The sequence below is a fragment of the Haemaphysalis longicornis genome, unplaced genomic scaffold (genome assembly GCF_048455015.1).
Source record: "Haemaphysalis longicornis isolate Haplotype H1 unplaced genomic scaffold, Haemaphysalis longicornis Haplotype H1 scaffold_17, whole genome shotgun sequence".
NCBI classification, from domain to species: domain Eukaryota; kingdom Metazoa; phylum Arthropoda; class Arachnida; order Ixodida; family Ixodidae; genus Haemaphysalis; species Haemaphysalis longicornis.
The window spans coordinates 2926876-2944644 of NW_027526276.1; the positions used below are offsets into that span (position 1 = coordinate 2926876).

General features: G+C 44.5%; 1 protein-coding gene across 1 annotated transcript in view; it reads right to left on the minus strand.

The window, feature by feature from the left end:
• The window catches only part of LOC144166350 (uncharacterized), a 33030-nt gene that overhangs the window by 7813 nt on the left and 7448 nt on the right, over positions 1 to 17769 (minus strand). Inside the window, exons 2-3 of the mRNA XM_077695875.1 lie at positions 15632 to 15728; positions 5317 to 5519 (exon numbers count right to left, since the gene is read on the minus strand). Of these exons, the coding sequence (XP_077552001.1) occupies positions 5317 to 5519; positions 15632 to 15707 (279 nt within the window). The 5' untranslated portion in view covers positions 15708 to 15728. The remainder of the gene's footprint in view (positions 1 to 5316; positions 5520 to 15631; positions 15729 to 17769) is intronic.

Below are 17769 nucleotides of genomic sequence, written 5' to 3' on the forward strand. Positions count from 1 at the left end.
CTAGACGTGAGCTACTGTGGAAACTCGGGCGACGCTTACTGCACGATCGCAGTACAACAAATAGTCACCTTATCTGCTTGAAATGCCAAAACTAAATAAAAGTGTAAACCGGTTGTACAATATATACCCTATATTAGCACGGCCTTCGCGTCCCGCTCCGTGGCTCAGTAGTCTGGGGCGCTGGGTATGTCACCGCGAATGTTTTGCAAGTCACGAGTTCGAATCCCCGCGTGTACGTGCTTTTTTTTTGTAAGTTACCTTTTTTGTTTTCCGCCGATGTTTTCTATATTGAGTTCACCTTTTTTTGGGCCGCAACGTTCATGGCTACACGAACTAGTTCACAAAACGCGCGCAGGCTGGCACATGCATGGCGCGCTAGCGAGTTCTCGTTGGCGTGCTGTTGCCATAAGAACCGACTGCTTGCAGGCAGTGGGCACAGGCCAGAATGAACAGACCCTTGGCCTGGTGCGAACACGCTTTTTACGATACAGGCATGAGGGAGGCAAGCTCCAATTATGGGGGGAAAGCGCATGACATTTGGGCGTCTACGGGTACGCGGAGGGCGTTCATGCACTGCGTAGGTTTCGGCTAGTGAATGCTACGATTCCAAGCCGTCCTAGGAGGCTTATCTTTATGCATTTTTACAGCTGACAACATGGCAGAAGCGCGGTACGATGATTACTGAGTCATTGAGAATGCCCATCCAACAACGCCACCGGTTGTGTTTTACAGAACCGAAACCGAAACCGAAACTTGTTTGGTTGCTCACCTTGGGCATCGTCCAATCACGGTGCCCGCTCCTCCTAACGTCACAGCTTTAGTTGGTGCGGCCGCCGCAAACCGCGCATGGTAGTTTTTCTTCTTTCGCGCTTTGTAAAATAATTACCGATTTGTCAATCGTAAAAACGATGAAAAGTGTGCTAATTTGAGCCAGTCTACACAGTGCAAGCAAAAACGGGAGCTTGACAAATTCACTTCAATGTCCCTTTAAGGGTAACAGAATGGATCCCTGGAGAAGGCAAGCGTAGCGGGGGGCGGTAGAAAGTTAGATGGGCGGATGAGATCAAGAAGGTTGCTCGGATAAATTGGTCACACTTGGCACAGGACCGGGGTAATTGGAGAATAATGGGAGAGGCCTTTGCCCTGCAGTGGGCGTAGATAGGCTGGTGATGATGGTGATTATGATGATGATGATGATGATGACATGCATTGGGAGCGCGTGAGTACAAGCCAGCCGCAAAGATTTTACACTACAGTGGTGCCCTGTAATGATAGTGATTAGGACATGTCAAAACAATTAAGCGGCTGTTTTGTCTGTCAGGCAAATTGAACGAATCCAGGAGATGACAATGGCAATTTTAAACGTTGTGCTTCATTAAGCACGCTATACATCGGCAATAGCTTTGTCTTACTAACCAAACGTTTTCCACGGAAGGAAGATGCATACGGTCATATCGCAAGCTTGCTCTTTTATGGCATGGAGTTCGCCAGTATGCTTTCATTGAAACGTCGGTATTCACAATTTCGCATAACCAATACTTTGGTAAGCACTTTTTCCGTCGCTGATTGCCCAATGAACAAGGCATGCATCCACAGTCCACTGTTTCTTTAAAAATTATCGTGAACTATTTCCGAAGCGTACAGTTTCCGACATAGCTGCACGTATATACAATTCATTGATATTGGCAGGAAGAGGGCTTTAGCGCAATGCTTTTAAAAAAATTGAAGCCGCATACTCGGTGATCCCCGGAGACATAGTGTAAGTTACTGCCGGCACACAACGAAATTTAGCCCGGTGTGACACCTATCGTAGTGTTAGTGGACGGCCTAAGACATCACTGGAATCTCATGAATCTCAGCGCGCGACTTCAATTTCCGTGATCAATCCGTCGTCATTTATATGCCGGAGGACTTTTGCGGTGAGTCCATGTAGAGGGCAGGGTTAGTGGGCGGAAGCACCTTAGGTCAAGTCGGGTGCTGTTATTTTGACACGAAATGGTTTTTATTCATATGTGTGCCATAAAATAATTGTGGTGGCAACCGCACAAACTTTGTCGAAAATATCGCTATTGGCGCAATTTCGATGCGCTTTTCTCAGAATTATTTAAAATAAGTAGAAGTTTAGACTAGTTCGCGTAGTCCGCGTAGACGTTTAGGTAAGTAACACTGAAATCTCGAGAAAAAAAGGAAGCACCGCTATTCTGCTATGACTAACACCTCCGTAACGTGCTGTACAAAACGTCTTGCTCGAAAATGCAAAGCCCAGGCCCCATTCTTTGTCTGCGCTTTCTTAATCATAAAATTTATTCCTCCTCCTTCCTTTATTTTCGTGGTTTAGTTTCTTGTTTATTCAGAATATACCCAAAGACCCTTTTTCAAGGGGTTTGCAGCGAGGGGGATGCAGTACCAAAACAGAGAACTGATTCAAGGGTAGCATTGAATTCTAAGTTGATGGGCTTAATTGCACAGTATGAAAAATTGTTATAGTAGATGGCTTTATCGGCAAAGACGAATTGAAGGTGCGTCATTATGTTGGCTCTAGGTGGGGAGACGGCTTTCTTGAGGGAAAGCACACGGAAATGCCTTGGGCTGGCTACATAAAAGGCCTTGGAGGTAACTCATAATACATTCTAGAAAGAAATAGCGTATTGATTTTGCAACGGTATTGGAGATTATGGAGATCGTCTTCCGTTTTGACATTACACTGATTTTTACAATAAGAAGAGAAGATAGTTTGTTTAGCTCCGTTTTGAAAAGGTCCATTTCTTTTCAAAAATTTATTTGAATGGGGTCACGTAAGTTTAAACAAGCTCTAATTTATGTTTCAGTGGTCAATTATAGCCAAGTTTTCTAAGAGCTCTTGCATCAAATGGCTTTCTTCGAATGAAACCAATTATGCATACGGCATCCTATCATCTTTTTGTTACTAGTGTTCGTTGACCAAGTGAGATCAGAAAAATAGTTGATACGCAGGTATTTAGTGAAGGACAAGAAAGGAATTGCACGTCTGCTACGTGAATACCTGTTTTAAGGGGATGGCGGCGTTACTGAAATGACACTAGGGGCATTTCGTTAGATTTCCGACCATGGAGCACTTGCGACACCTTCATGAAATTTCTGTAAGTGATTCTGCGAGATTTGTGCATCTTAAATGCAGCAGCAAATTACCGAATCCTTAGCGAATTGGCGAATCTCTGACGGAATTTTGGGTGCCAAGTCATTATTCTCAATAACAAATATCTGACTGCCCAGACGAACACCTTCATATGATCTTCTAGCTGGAGTAAATATTTATATCCTGCTTATTAGCCGGTTCAGAACAGTGTAGAGTCATGCACAGTGACCTCTGGTGTGCAACTAATCCGAGTCAAGTGCTCATCTAGTACGGGGTATTTTGGCAGAGAGGCACACCAGCATTGCTCGATTGCCATCGCGAACTTAAAAAATTCTCGCTCTGCGTTATTGAAGGCTGGTGTGGAGGAAAAACTATCCATTCCGGCTGTTTTTTGTGACCGTGGATAGCTCACGCGAGCATCATTGCCGGTATTACCCATCCATAAAAGCTATGCTCGAAATGTGGTGAATCAAATGGAAGGTATACAGCTCGACGATTGAGTCTGTCATAAAAACATTTATCTGAGCCTTTACTTTTGTCAGGGTTGGCCTCGTAACAGTTTCTCACAAGAGCCGTCGTCCTTGCTGACACGACTCAATAACTCCTGAACGACGTGCGCGTTGTAACAAACTTAGAGCGAGCATTCGCTTCCGGAAAGTGTACTAAAACATTGTGTCAGCTTTTTTAGTTGTACATTTTTATCACAGTGAAACAGAACAGCTTTTCTAGTATTTTGCTTTGAAAACGAGTATACACGTGCACGCGATTAATTACGGAGATGTAACATAACATCTTAGAAAAGGGGGAAGGGTCAGTGCATTCAAATATCTGGCTATAAACATTTGTCTTCTTCTTCTTCAGGGAATCGATTAGACTTAATGTATATCATCAGGCTCTTCCCAAATAAACCTGTTTGGGCGACCTCGTGAGCCCCCATATAGCAGTCCGTCTTTTATGCGTCTACTGGGACGGAGGGCTGAAATGAATGCGACCCATATGGTACCGTCTATACCACAAGGTACTGAAAAACACTACCTACAAGTACAATAGATTAGAAAATGCTTACAAACTATCGTTATAGGGCGAAAAAAGCCACATGGAGGCTGAGCTAATACATCACTCCTTGAAATACCTCCGGTCGATATATTGCCATCATATAAATACACTCTTCGTTACGATTTGCACCTTATCTGTATTCCACAGTGAAGACAGCACAGAAACCTAGCCGGTGGCGTTTGGCATGCTCATGTCATTCGGGAATAACGAATACATACTCCATTGATGTTACGCACAGACGTATATGACATTTGGCACGTGTATAAAATAATCAGCGATAGGACTTCGCCAGAGATTATACGAAAACATTAATAATTATGCCCTACAGGAGGGTACATAACTACCAAAAGGCATCGATGTTGTTGGAACTGCTTCCTCTTGTGCGCTGTAGCAGACGACGGGGCATCATCACCAGTTGCATGTGACAAAGAAGCCGTGGCACGCGCTCGCGCTGCACCCGCAGCCAGTTCGATTAAAATGCTCATCCTAATGCGACGTGTACTCTCCGCTTTCGCACGACTGCTTGACAGCCGGAGCACCTCGAGGTCTATTTCAGATATGGCAACAGCTGGTATTCAACCAATGTGTAACTTCGCTGGACACAAGGGGCCGTGAATTAGTCTCATTAAGCATTTTTAAAGAAAAGTTAGATCTACATAACGGGCTGTCGTATATTACAAACTTTGTTTTGGTTACTGGTGGTCTCAAGGGTGTCTCCATAATAAGCAGGTATCTCAAACAGCCCTTCAAAAGTTTTGGTAGACAAGGGGCTGTAGTATACATTTTCTGCATAAAATTTTGGTCACTTTGTTGCAATTGATCTTGTATAAAATTCATGCGATGCTTAGGACAGTACATAGCAGAGGTGACGTTTGCACTCCTTTATTTAATCCTTCTTCTCTTCCCCTGACTCGAAAATACCGCTATATGATAAATCAATGCGACAGCTGGGCGGCAACCCCGGTTCAATTATACGAGGGCTCCGAGAAATATTTTTTTAATTTTTGTGGGCATTCAGTTACCTCATTCTCGCTGGCACAGAAGTTGTTAGCAGATTTAATATTCGCTGTTGTTTGGAGGCGAAATGTAGGTTCCAATCCGTGTCAGCACGTTTTCCGTGCCGAACACAACAATATCCTTCTCACCTGGGTGCCATTTGCACAGTACGATCGGATGGGGCCGCTTCGTCGGAGCAGGTGGAGGCCAGTAATTTTGTAGCCGTCAAATCCAAGTGTTGAATGCGGCTCTGGGCCTCCTTCGAGTTCCGAGCTGTATTCGGGCGGTATTTCGTTCATTGTTGATTCTACGACCTGTTCCAAGTATCTGTCATGGGACTCGTCGCACCAACCTGGACACCAAGCAAGTGAAAAAAAAACTCTAAGCCATACATGATCCAAAAATTTCTATTCTAAGACTAATGATACTGTACGTGGAACGTGTAAAAATATTCCTTCCGCCGTTTTCCTGAATATTGCCGTGATTTTTGCTTCTGGAGGGAACAGGGGCACTCAAATTGAGTGTATTGCAAATACTGATCCCTGCTTTCCCCTTTGAAAGAAACTTGCAAAGATAACGATTGACAAGCAAAATCCACCACGTAGGTTTCATCCACATTCGAACCTCTTAGGAAAGGGGACTTGTAAATACTTCGCATTATTTGAAAATTTTGCGTGATTGTAAAAATAGTCACTGAAATTTAATAGTTTCATTAAAGACAAGTGAATAGGTCTTCTTCGGCATAAACAAGTATTTTCTTTAAAATATTTGTTTGTAATACGGAAACATTTCACCTCTCACGACGGGGTACAAGAGACAATGTCAGCGACAAAACACACACACACACACACATGTGCGAAATCTTCGGGAACACAGACATGTCTCTCATATGTCCTACATGTCCCATATGTCCCATAAAATAGGCTGGCAGGTTGTCACTCTGCAGATGGGGCACCGTTTGGAAATCAATGAGTAGGAATAGGATGCTTAGAAGTGTCCATATTCATAGTCGTTCACCTGGCATATATGTTTGAGTAAACAGCGCGCTGTACTAGCATGACACAAAATTTTTGTCAGTTTTCTTGCGCTGATTTGTAATTAGTGTGACTCATTCCGAGAAAGCCTCAGTTCCCATTCATTTTTTCTTGTTAACTATTTTTCGTTTTTATTTAGCTATTTTTTATCTTCTATAAGGTTGACCCATCCGCTGACCGGTTCTTGTATAGCCGTAACGGCACATTTTCATCGAAACTTTGTACGTCTTCTATCTCGCTATTTTTTATACCACTCTTCAAGTCTATCTTGTTACGATTTTCCCTATTTTGGTGCTGCAAATACACAATTTGAATTGGAAGTAATTGCGAGTGATTTATTAGCGGTAAGTTAACTCTATCAGGAAGCGCAGCAAAAGCAATGAATCAAAACATAGAAAAGTCGGTCGAGTTCTAAGCATACCGAGCCTCTATGGGCTAGGATTTCGTTACTTCTAGCTATCATAATAAAGTCCTACTGGCTTACCTATTGGTTCTTTACAAAAACCGTCTGTGACACTCGCGCGTACTAATAAAGGCACGCGACATTATAAGACAAGCACCTATACAGGGACCTTCAATGTGCTTCTACACACCTAAGTATCCTGTACGAGCAGCTCCAACACGTTCATCGCTGTTGTCGCTTTGCGTTAAGGAAGTGTTTTTTGGGCGCTTGCCGCCCAAGCACTCGTGCAATTACCTCCATCACCGCAAATAACACTAGATGATAGGTTGGCTTTAAACGGCTGCATATAGAGCGAAAAACCGACACCAAATTATCTACATGTTGGCCTCGCATATGGACTAGTGGACCCTCGACGTCGGCTGCATTTGCCAGAGGGGTACACAAACCCTTTTTCCAGAAGCATGATGTCGACATTTACATACACCAAGTTTGGTGGATTTAAATTTGCCTGCGCTGCTAAAATACAAAATAGCGAGGAGTTTCTTTGTATTGTCGTTGTAAGTAACAAACATAATGTATTCCGTGGTGGAATTTCCCCGAGACTATCTTAGTGCTGTGAGACAATGGGATAAAGAGTCTGTTGCAGAACCATAGGTCAATAAATACACAGGTTTAGTATATTGAGCCTGCTGGGGTGCCTGAGAAAATATAACAGAACTTTGAACTTCTGAGAACTGGATTTTCATTTAACAGGTACGCAGTCCACCGCAACCTGTTCGAGTACGGCCGTTTTTTTTAAATATCAGTTTTAAAAGAGAATCAATATTAAATTTTTCTTTACGGTTCTATATACCTACTTACCTCTCTGTACTCGCGCACCTCAAGTTCTGTTGTCAGAAAAATGTGCAAGAAACGTGCCGTCATTAAGTTTCCGTGTCAGAAAACGTATAGCATTTATTGAAAGTCAGCATCCCTATAAGGATCTAGCAGAAGGAGCTCACGAAACTTCTATGTTTGGCATCACTATACTATGAATACTTTTTTCGCTTCATCATGCTTTGGCAATTCTACAATGATCTCGGGACTAGGCCCTTGGGTGCAAAATGGTCGTAATCTTTTTTTTATTTGCCGGAATTCTTTCAAAGTTTACAGCACAATGTTTCATTACACTACCTCACTACACCATAATACTACGTGTTTCTTAAAAGAGGACTTGCAGGCAACACACCAGTTATTATTTGGTTCATCCGAAAAATCGTCGCGTTAAAATACTACTCACACCACTTTTAAGGCAAAAAACAGCGCAAAAAACGGCACAGAAGACCAGAAAGAGATGAACACCGGCGCTAGGATCTCTTTCTCGTCTTCTGTGCCATTTCTTTGCACTGTTTTTTGCCTTCAGTATGAACAAACTAGCCCGTCTTCACACTCTAGACCTATTTTAGCGGACACTGTGATCAAATATACTTAGGAAGAAAGAGAATGGTCATGCGAACAACTAGCTCATTTCCCGTAAGAGGACCTATGATGCCATATGTGGCAGCACTGCTATTGGCTGAGGCCGGGAAAAGCCAATGCAAATTAGGCACGGCTTATAAGCTTGCCGGACGAGCTATTTGCGCCTTAATGTAATGCATATTCATTTCCAAGACATAAGAATGCTGGTGTAAAAAATGAAAGTTACGAAAATACACGCAAGTATAGATGTAGCAACGCGCACTGCTATTGGTACTGGGCGCACGATGCTTGTTTTAGCTGCACAGCGGTCCGCCGCTTTGGGGTTGTCTTGCACGACACTGGCCGATTGGCGTAAGCGACGTTGTCTTACGTGACCCTTTTTGTCGAGGATACCACGTGTTTCACGAAACGATTACTTTCTACAGTAACAATAACAAGCCAGGTGCTAATACTGTCGAAAAGAAAGAAGCAGCGGACAACGTCCGTGGCAGAGTATGGAAGGACTGACGGCAAGCATGGCTGCAGAGCCCAATGGCGCAGGGGACGTTCGTTTGAATACACGCACTTATTACTTCGTCTACTTCGAAAACACGCGATATTACTTCGAAAACACACGATTTGGCAAGGGAATCAAAATTTTAGCCTCAAATAAATAATTTCACAGTGAATACGGCATCATCCCCTGCCGGAAAAGCGATGGAGATCATATAAAACATAAAATCTTTCGATTTGGTTTGCACGGCCCAGATAAATACAGCAAGATAATTTATGCCGGATACCTGATTATAAAATAACTGCTCGCGTATCTCCTTTCGTTTATGTACATATCCCTGACAGTCAATACTGCACTATCCTTGCCTTTATCCTCCTCCCTCCTTGTTCTTCCTATAGTTAAATTATCTCGCATTCGCACTGCTCGCGCCATTTGGTTTTCTTTCACCGCTCTTCGGCACCATTTTAACGGGTTCTTCCTCTTAATTGTCTGGCGGAAAACTAATCCAATGTGTATTCCAGTTCAAAGGGCACTGGTACTGACGGTTATTCACTTATATTTTGCCTGAAACATGTCGGTTGTTTTCTTTTGCTGTGACTAAATTGGAGATGCGTAAACACGAACCGATTGTTTTGGAAAGAAGCGAATGTATACGTAATCAATCGCTTGTCTAGGGAGCATTTATTTGAGTAAGGTGACCTACTGGCAATAAAAACCCAAATATTCGCATTGACGCAACCCAAAACCTTTATACAGTGACACATACGATTACACTTCCCTGTAATGAGAATTTTCAACGCTTCTGCAGCGATATTTATGTATCGATGACATGTTTATATTCCAACATGGTCTGACTTGAAATCAAGGCTAACAAAATCCTTTGAAACGGAAGAAAGAATGAGAAGATAAATGACGCCTTGCGTTTGAGGAGGGCCTCATATTCTAGCCGCTCAGGACACTTTGACTTACGATCCGCCTTAACGCTTTCGAATGGCTTCGATCTGTCCCTTACGCGTTGTGCATCTTCGCATTCTAGCTTCGATGGAAGGGGTGAATTCATTTTCAGAATTTCCCCTTTAAAAGGCCGTAGATGGTCTAGGAACCGATCCTGAAACACCATATTGCTCTGCAGAATTCCCGCATATCCCATTCGCGAGGAACCGCTTTCGCTCCACTTTTATCAGCGAGCCACAGACAATTCCTTCGCTACACGCTCAGTTACTTTCACTGAATTTGTTACCATAAAAGCGAACCCCTTACATATATCCTCGGTTGCGAGCACTCTTCTCGTAATGGTAGTTCCGTCTTTGGTTTGGTAGTTGGCTCCAGATACAACGAGGTGGATGGAGGGTGCAAATGCTATCCCTTAGCCACCAAAGACCTCATGCCGCTCTGTTTCCTCGTTCACAAGTATCCTCCTTTCCTTTCCTCCTGATGCTCCGGCCTTGCCATACTCTGTTTTCCTATTCGCGTACTGTTCATTAACCACGTCGATTATTTCCGGTGCGCTCCCAGTTCGCTCGCCTTCATTTTCCCGTGCTCCAGAAACAAGGCTAGTTCAGGGTGTATATTGCGCGTATCACCCCTTTGCTTGAGTGTTTGTCCCCGGTGTACTCTATAAGCGACGCGAAATCAATCAAATTCAGCCGGTACAAAAAACAAAACGAAAATGTCCATTTTCTGCTGAGGCGATTCCTGTTTTTTTCACCAGTATCAGCTTTACCGCCTCTGAAGCCTTTAACACTTTCATCGCTGCGGCTTCTTCACTCTACCGCCAATTCATCTCACAAGCTTTCAAACAATAAATTTCCTGGGATGTTCTGGGCTCTCCGTGACACGTTATTATCATGCTTCTTATACGGCCCGTTTCTACACGTTAGCAAATTCCGGTTTCGCTCTTTCTTTTGTACAATTGAACTCTGAAACAGTTTACCCGACAACATACATTGTCTTCCCTCAAACAATTTCGTAGTGTGAGCTACACTGGCCGAGGTTGAGCAGTTTCGCGTGGCTCCTGGAGAGCCATGCTGCGCATCCGCGAGGAGCTGTGACGTCTCAAGGCGCACAGCTAGCGCGCCGGAGCCGCTGCCACCGCGAGTGGATTGGATTTGATTGGATTGAATTGGATTGCATTTAGTTGGTTTATATTGGATTGTATTGAATTGTATTGGTTTGTAAATCGTTTTAGCAGCAGTAAGCATGATAGTCAGCTAATCCTAGTCAACCAGGAAACTTAAGAAAAACCAGCTGAACCTTAGCTCACGCTACGTATACCCTGGCATAGCCGAGCTAAGCCACTGTTAATTTTTTGCTCCTACAAATCTCTGTCGAGCTTTTTGAAGTATGTTTCGCGCTCTGATCTTTTCTTGCCTTTTACTTATATTTTTGAATCTATACTATCATACCGCTAGCTCACTTACGTAACAATGTAACTCCGTCGGTTGCTCATGTAGCCGCTTTTGCAGCACTCGTGCTGTAGGCTGATTTAGGGCTCCAGTTAATTTAAACGATAACTAAGTAATAACTAATAAATAAAAAAAAACACTCTGTTACGACAAGGCAAACAGAGTAGCACCTGAAGAGCTGCCAATTAGAAGTTGAGAGACCATCACCTCAACGGGAACCACCCCTGGCCGCTGCTCGTAAGCTGCTTCGCAATCACTGTCATATTCATATAAATTTAAGTGGTACGCCTTACAGTTCTTGCGAAAATAAGCACAAAGACGAGAACTTTTAAACACAGGAAAGTTTCATATGAACCTGAATGGGTGCTGGCCTGCCATTGGCATGTCCACATTTACCTTGCAACGGGTTAAGAGTACGTTTCGGGTCATTGCCACGTGTCGTTTTATGCTTTGTGCAATACCTAAGTGGAAATGCGTCCGGAACGCGAGATTCTGTTCCGTAGTGCGTATAAGCCCGGCATCTACCGCAAAAAGTGCGCCGCTGCCATGCATCAGTAACATGCGGGTAGAATCATGGGTTTTGGAACGAACGCTCTGCGTTCGGGCTGCAGCAATACCACCATCTTTTTTTCCAAAACACGTGATTTTTTATAGTGACATGTTCTCTTGGCTGGTATCTGTGCATTTTCTTTGTAAATAAAAGCGGTTTCACTCGTTTTAGGTCGGTTGAATTAACATTTTGCATCGCATCCGAAGTGCCCGCCATTCTCCTGTGTCGGAAAAGAATATCGCGTATAAAACAACCCCGCATGTGCTTCTGGGAATGCGTTACGGATTGCGGCAAAAGTAAAGAGCAAGTAAAATTTTTTTGGACTTCCTAGATTCGTAAAAAACTTGAATGCCAATCCCGCAGTGTTTGCTTCGCAGCTAGAGCTCGTAGTGCGCCACAGCATCGTTTTGGGACGGGACCGTCTTAATTTGTGCATTTCGTTTGGCCCTTCTTTTATCATTTTATGGATATACTGGACTTGGCTCACGACTGGAAAAGCTGATGGAAAAAATGGGGCGGGACGTTTACGCTTTCAAACCACGCAGAAACATCACGCTAATACTGAAAGACCCTGTCCTCACGCCTTAGCGGCGACATGTCTTGGTGCATATTGGAGTCTAAAATATGTCAGCGGCTTTGGTAGTGTGATGACGTACACGCGCTCAGAAGCGACGTCGGTTTGTATATTGCCTAATTGGCCGCTTGTTCCCGCCAATCCCAAGCTTGGTCGTGTTGTATTGACACCATGCGCGCGCGTACAAAGACTGTTGTAGCATTCCATTCCGTTATTCTATCGCTGGTAATTTATAACCGTAACAAAAAAGCAGCCGAAAGTTTGCACTGTACGGCAAAGCGACTTTTTTTAGAGTGCGCCGTGCATTCCATTTCCTCCTTCTCCCTTACTTTCCGGGAAGCCTCTAACGCGACCCTGTGTTTATCAACTACTAGACAAGTTCACCGTAACAGATATTCCGACCGGTCTCAAAAGAGTACTGCGAGTTTTGGGGCCATGCGTGCTACCTTTTTGAGAATACGCAGATGATAGCACAAAACAATTATTCCACTCTCGCTTTTCCCCCTTACGGCCTGGACCCCTTTTCTCTCTGTAAAAGCTGCCAGTCCATTTTTTACCTGCTGAGTGCTGTAGATTGACATATGTGGATTGCTTGATTGCCGGCCACCGCCCTATATTACTGCCCCTCCCCTCCCCCCCCCCCCAAAAAAAAACATACCTTGTGTATTGTTTAGGCGGATGGGAGGAAACTATGGTCGCTTTATATAAAGACGTACCATTTCGCAAGATACACAAATACGTATTTTGTCCTCAGAAAGTACAATTGCCTATTTATATATACAGAGCACGAGTTTAAAACTAAACAAAACGTACCAATGACTTACACGACGCATTGACGTTTTTTTTTTTTTTTTGCGCGATAGAATGCCCGTTGGCATAAAAATAACTTATTTACAAATATACATGGGCCCCGGTCTTTCGAAGGAAGTCAAGAAGGGAGCGGTGGTGGGGTTCCCAGAGCCACCGCTGAAAGTCGGGGGGTCTTCCAGGATGGAGGCCTGTGCCTCTCAGGTGTCGCTTTCTGGCTGAGGCCAGTGAAGGACACGCCCATATGAGATGGTCCGCGTCAGCTTGTGCGGCCGGAGCTGTGCAGAAGGGGCAGGTGTCGTCGAACGGGGCATGGTAGCGTGGTGGCCACGCCCGGGTCACAGCAGGTGAAAGCGCCACTCCAACGCGAAGTCTGCGCAGCAAAACCTCTTCCCAGCGAGCAAGTCTACTGGGGAGGTCCGTTCCACACGGGGGGATGAGGGCACGTGTGGCGCGACTCAGATCGTCCTTCCGTTGGAGAAAGTTTTCTATCGGACCGGTTCTTAACATTGGCAGCGGCCGAGGAATATACGTCGGGTGACAAGCCATATCCACTGCAATGTGAGCGGGGAGCGAATTCCGCCTAACCCACACCAGCCTGAGAGGACAGGGGTACGTGTCTAGTAGTGTGTGGGTGTCCCTTTAAATGGTACAATTGTTCGATACTTGGCGTAAATCCCGTATCGCCGCGGTGGAGTCCGTATAAAGATGTAGGATAGAACCCACGGGGGCGCGCTGTAGGGCCGGCGTTAGTGCCTGAAGGCCATCCCGGATGGCTGTGAGCTCCGTTGATATTGTACTTCCACAGTTCAACCAAAACGTTTTGCGTTGTAATCGCGAGTAAGATTCGCAAACGATGCCCCTGAGAAGGCAGAAAAAGAAAAAAAGGCAAAATATGCCCCGTTTCGAATTCGCGGCTTTGAAAAAGCGAAATTAGTCCAATCCAACACGGAGCAATGGCAGACGAGGGGAAATAACATGCATAGTGTACTTCACAGCTGATCTCCACGAACAGCACTGTTTTTCCTGCGACTGCGATTTCGCCCTGCGGGAATAATGCTCTCCGCGCTCTTGTTTTAAGCTTTCCGCTTAAACCTTCTGTCGATACAAACTCCTTATTACCTAATAAACCTCCCGTAACTCGTATTGTGCTGTTAGCTGAGCTTATATTTTCAATAAGCATTGCTGGTCGCACACCAATATGCAGTTTGCAGCTCCGGGAAATGTTGCCAAAGCGAACGACCGATGCGTGGTGAGCCGAAATACGGATTACATTAGCGCTTGTGAGTGTTCTATAAACTGTTCTATAACAGTGTTCTATAACACACACATAAACTGTATAAACTGTTCTATAACGCACACACACACACACACACACACACACACACACACACACGCACGCACGCACGCACGCACACACGCACGCATGCACGCACACACACACACACGCACGCATGCACGCACACACACACACACACACACACACACACACACACACACACACACACACACACACACACACACACACACGCACACGCACACACACACACCGCTTCGGTTGCTGGCCTGACTAAAAAGCTTCGTTCGGACAGTCAGCGATGTCACGACGATACGGAGCTGCGCGAGGGCGATGTGCTAAGCACTCGACATATTTAAAAACATAGGACCAAGGAACTTTGCCCATCAGAAGCAAATTACTGTCGACAGAAAAGCGGAATGGTGGATGCTTGCTGCGCTACTTGCCGCCATGTTGGAAACGCAAGCGGCCTCACCTACGCACGCTATTTCGCTGAAATAGCGTCCGCTCGGCTTCCGTCCGCTAAACGCAGAAGCGGCTTAACGTACGGCCCATGCGCAGTGAGAACGACGCAAAAAAATAACGTTCGCTAGCTGTTTGCGTACGGTTGCGTATATTATTCTAAAACTCTCTAGTACCCGGCAGTGCGTACACCGCGCTATGAAAATGCCGAGAAAATGCATCCAATAAGTTTACCATATGTGAGAAACTATTTACAGCGGGCAAGTTGAAAATAGTGCCTCAGTCAAGAAAGGGTACCTGCAACAGTTTTGATAAACGCTTTCACCCTTCCCTTCGCGTCCGGAAGCACTGCGCAAGCTACAGTTATTGCCAGCACGGAGCGGCACCGCCTGATTTGCTCGTCGCTCGGCTTTATTTTTGAAATTGGTATCGAAAAGCGTTCATCGCTGCAACTGAAGGAAAACTGGCCAACAGCCGCTACATGCTTCGGTGGCGTAATTCGGGCCGTCGAAGAACGTCAAGACCGGGAAAGAGAGAAAATCTTTTGAGCAACTTTCCAAGTTATCTGATGGGCATAGGGCAGTAATTTCTTGGTGAGGTACTTTGCGATCCCCCAATCTAAGTACTGGGCGTGTCGGTTGGCTACGTTCTGCAAGCATTCAAGATTTCAAAAAAGTAAAAAAACGTGTTGCAGGGTCCCTTTATGGGCCTCAAATGTGGGTGCTCCGGTTGCAATGGATTAAATTCTTATTCCAATTTCCCGCATGCCTTGCAAGGGACCATCTGCGATGGCGAAGGTTTGTGGTAATTTTTCGTAACCGCTAACACCATAAAGTCCTGATGGGAGGTAGATTAAGTTTCATCGCTACGAAAAAACTACCCTTTTGCTAATCGGTGCACACACACCGTGCAGAATGTATAGGTAAAATATTTCGGCATACGTAAGCGCTGTTAGGTTCATGCAGATTTATGGATTCTTACCTGAGAAACACAGGGCAACAAGCGGGTATGACACCACCAAGAAAATGAAAGCTGCCAGCATCCTCTGGGGAGCCATGCTGATGGGGATCTGTTAGGGCTGCGACCAGACACCAACAAAAGGATAGAATATGATACATTAGTCAGTCCTCTTCCCCCTTGTCTCCGCTTAGTCAAACAATCTGAAAACGTTAAGCTTTTAGGCCAACAAAAACCAACAGCCCTCGTGCAGTGAAAGCTACTAATTGTTTGTTACGTTTCGAAAAGTGCATCTTTTTTTAATTTCGATCTTTAACGATTTCTTTGCCCCCATAAACGACGAAAAAAGCCCAATTTTCGTTGGGTGGCTTCGCGGTACTTCGCTTTATGTCTCTGCGGGGCATGTATCAATTTCACACGCTTTAACCGTGCGCAACGACCTCATTTGTTGCGGTAAATATTCAAAATTATTGAGCTCATTATTCATTTAAATCACAAATTTCATCACTTAGCTCTTTATTAAATACTCCAGGACCACCCATTATTAGTACGTAGCTGCTTAAAAATGCTGTAACACGTGGTCATGTGTTGTTTGCGCACTAAAACAGTGAAAAATGCTGCGTAGCTTTTTCTAAACGTGTTTGTTTTAAAGTAAACGAGCTGTCCCAATCAAGTTACCGGCAGACTTTAATGCAGTTTTAATACAGTGCATAACCCTTGTGTAAATGAGGGACTAACAAGAGCGGCTGCCGCTCTATTATACCGCTTCCGAAAAGGGTCAACGAAGACCCTTTGCGATACAAGCTGGCCCTGGTTTGATCTCCTCTGTGTAAGTTATATGGGGGTGGTAGAAGATGTGGATCGCTATGCTATCGGCCACCCAGAGCAGGCTACGGAAAAGACAACGTTCTTCTCGGTCATGCACAAGTTACTGGCCGCACACAACACTCTTGGCCACCTCCTTTTTCCAGTGGTGCATTGGACATTTCGCAGACAGGTATCACGCCTCCTTTTCAGCCTTCTTTGGCAACCCGCAACCTACGGAGTCATGATGAAGACTGCACATATTTGACGTATTGTGCCCCATTCGGGTAAAGCAATTGCCGGCCGGGCTAGCGCCACATGACTAAAGTACATCACCACCAATGAAACATTGTTTCCAGCTCGTATTGTGGCACTATTCTTATAGATATTACTTACCATGCCTAAGCATTTCTTCTTCCTACCGAAAATTTCAATATTCAGATGAAATTGCACGTATTACCCAAACAAGTTTTTGTTAGAGAATTGGTATCGTGCCGTCAAGTGATCGACATGAGAGAGATTGAAATTTGAGATGCAGCGCGTAATAAAAACGGTGACGTCATTCTTTACTGAATTTGTTGCGCGAAATTTCTTGGTTTACTGTATTGGTTGCGTGCAACACCATCTGCACGTGCCTGGGCAAACCAAATCGTAATTCCTTCTGACGAAATAAAAACACGAGAGCCTATAAAAATTGAGTGACAATACCTACTACCGAAATCAATCCTTTGACAAAACAGAACCGTTTCCATATTGACGTTACCCAAAGAAATCGCCATGGACAGAAAAATGTTGGACGCAATTACCTATGTCATTACATAAAATAACATTCATGTTTTTCTATATCGCCCCGCCTAGCGCTTGTGAAAAAATGTAGAATGTGGGTTTAACGGGTATGAAAGGAAGATATGAAACATTCCTGCAGTCACACGCTTCCTCCAAGAGTTGTGTATAAAGACATTGCTATACGAGCACGATGGTCCAAATTTAAACCTCTTTATACACCAAAAAAGTTGCACTTAGCATTGCGCATTAGTTGCAGGAGTTTAGCGACAAATTTCAATTCAGGCGGCCCCTCGAAATTATGTTTAAACCGCCGTTTCATGAAATCATGGCGTATACCCCGGGGTTTGAAAAAAAAGCCTCAGTTGGGCGGAATCTGAACTAGGCGAAAAATACGTATATACCACAATCATTCAGCGACATTTTTTTACACTTTATATGTGGGTGTAAATATTAGTATGTGAACGTTTCTTGCAGTTCCTACAAAAAAGATGACTGTATACAAAGAAAGGTCGACCGTTACAGCAGTAACAGGCTTGAATGTAACTATAAACAATGCATCAGGAACAATCTGT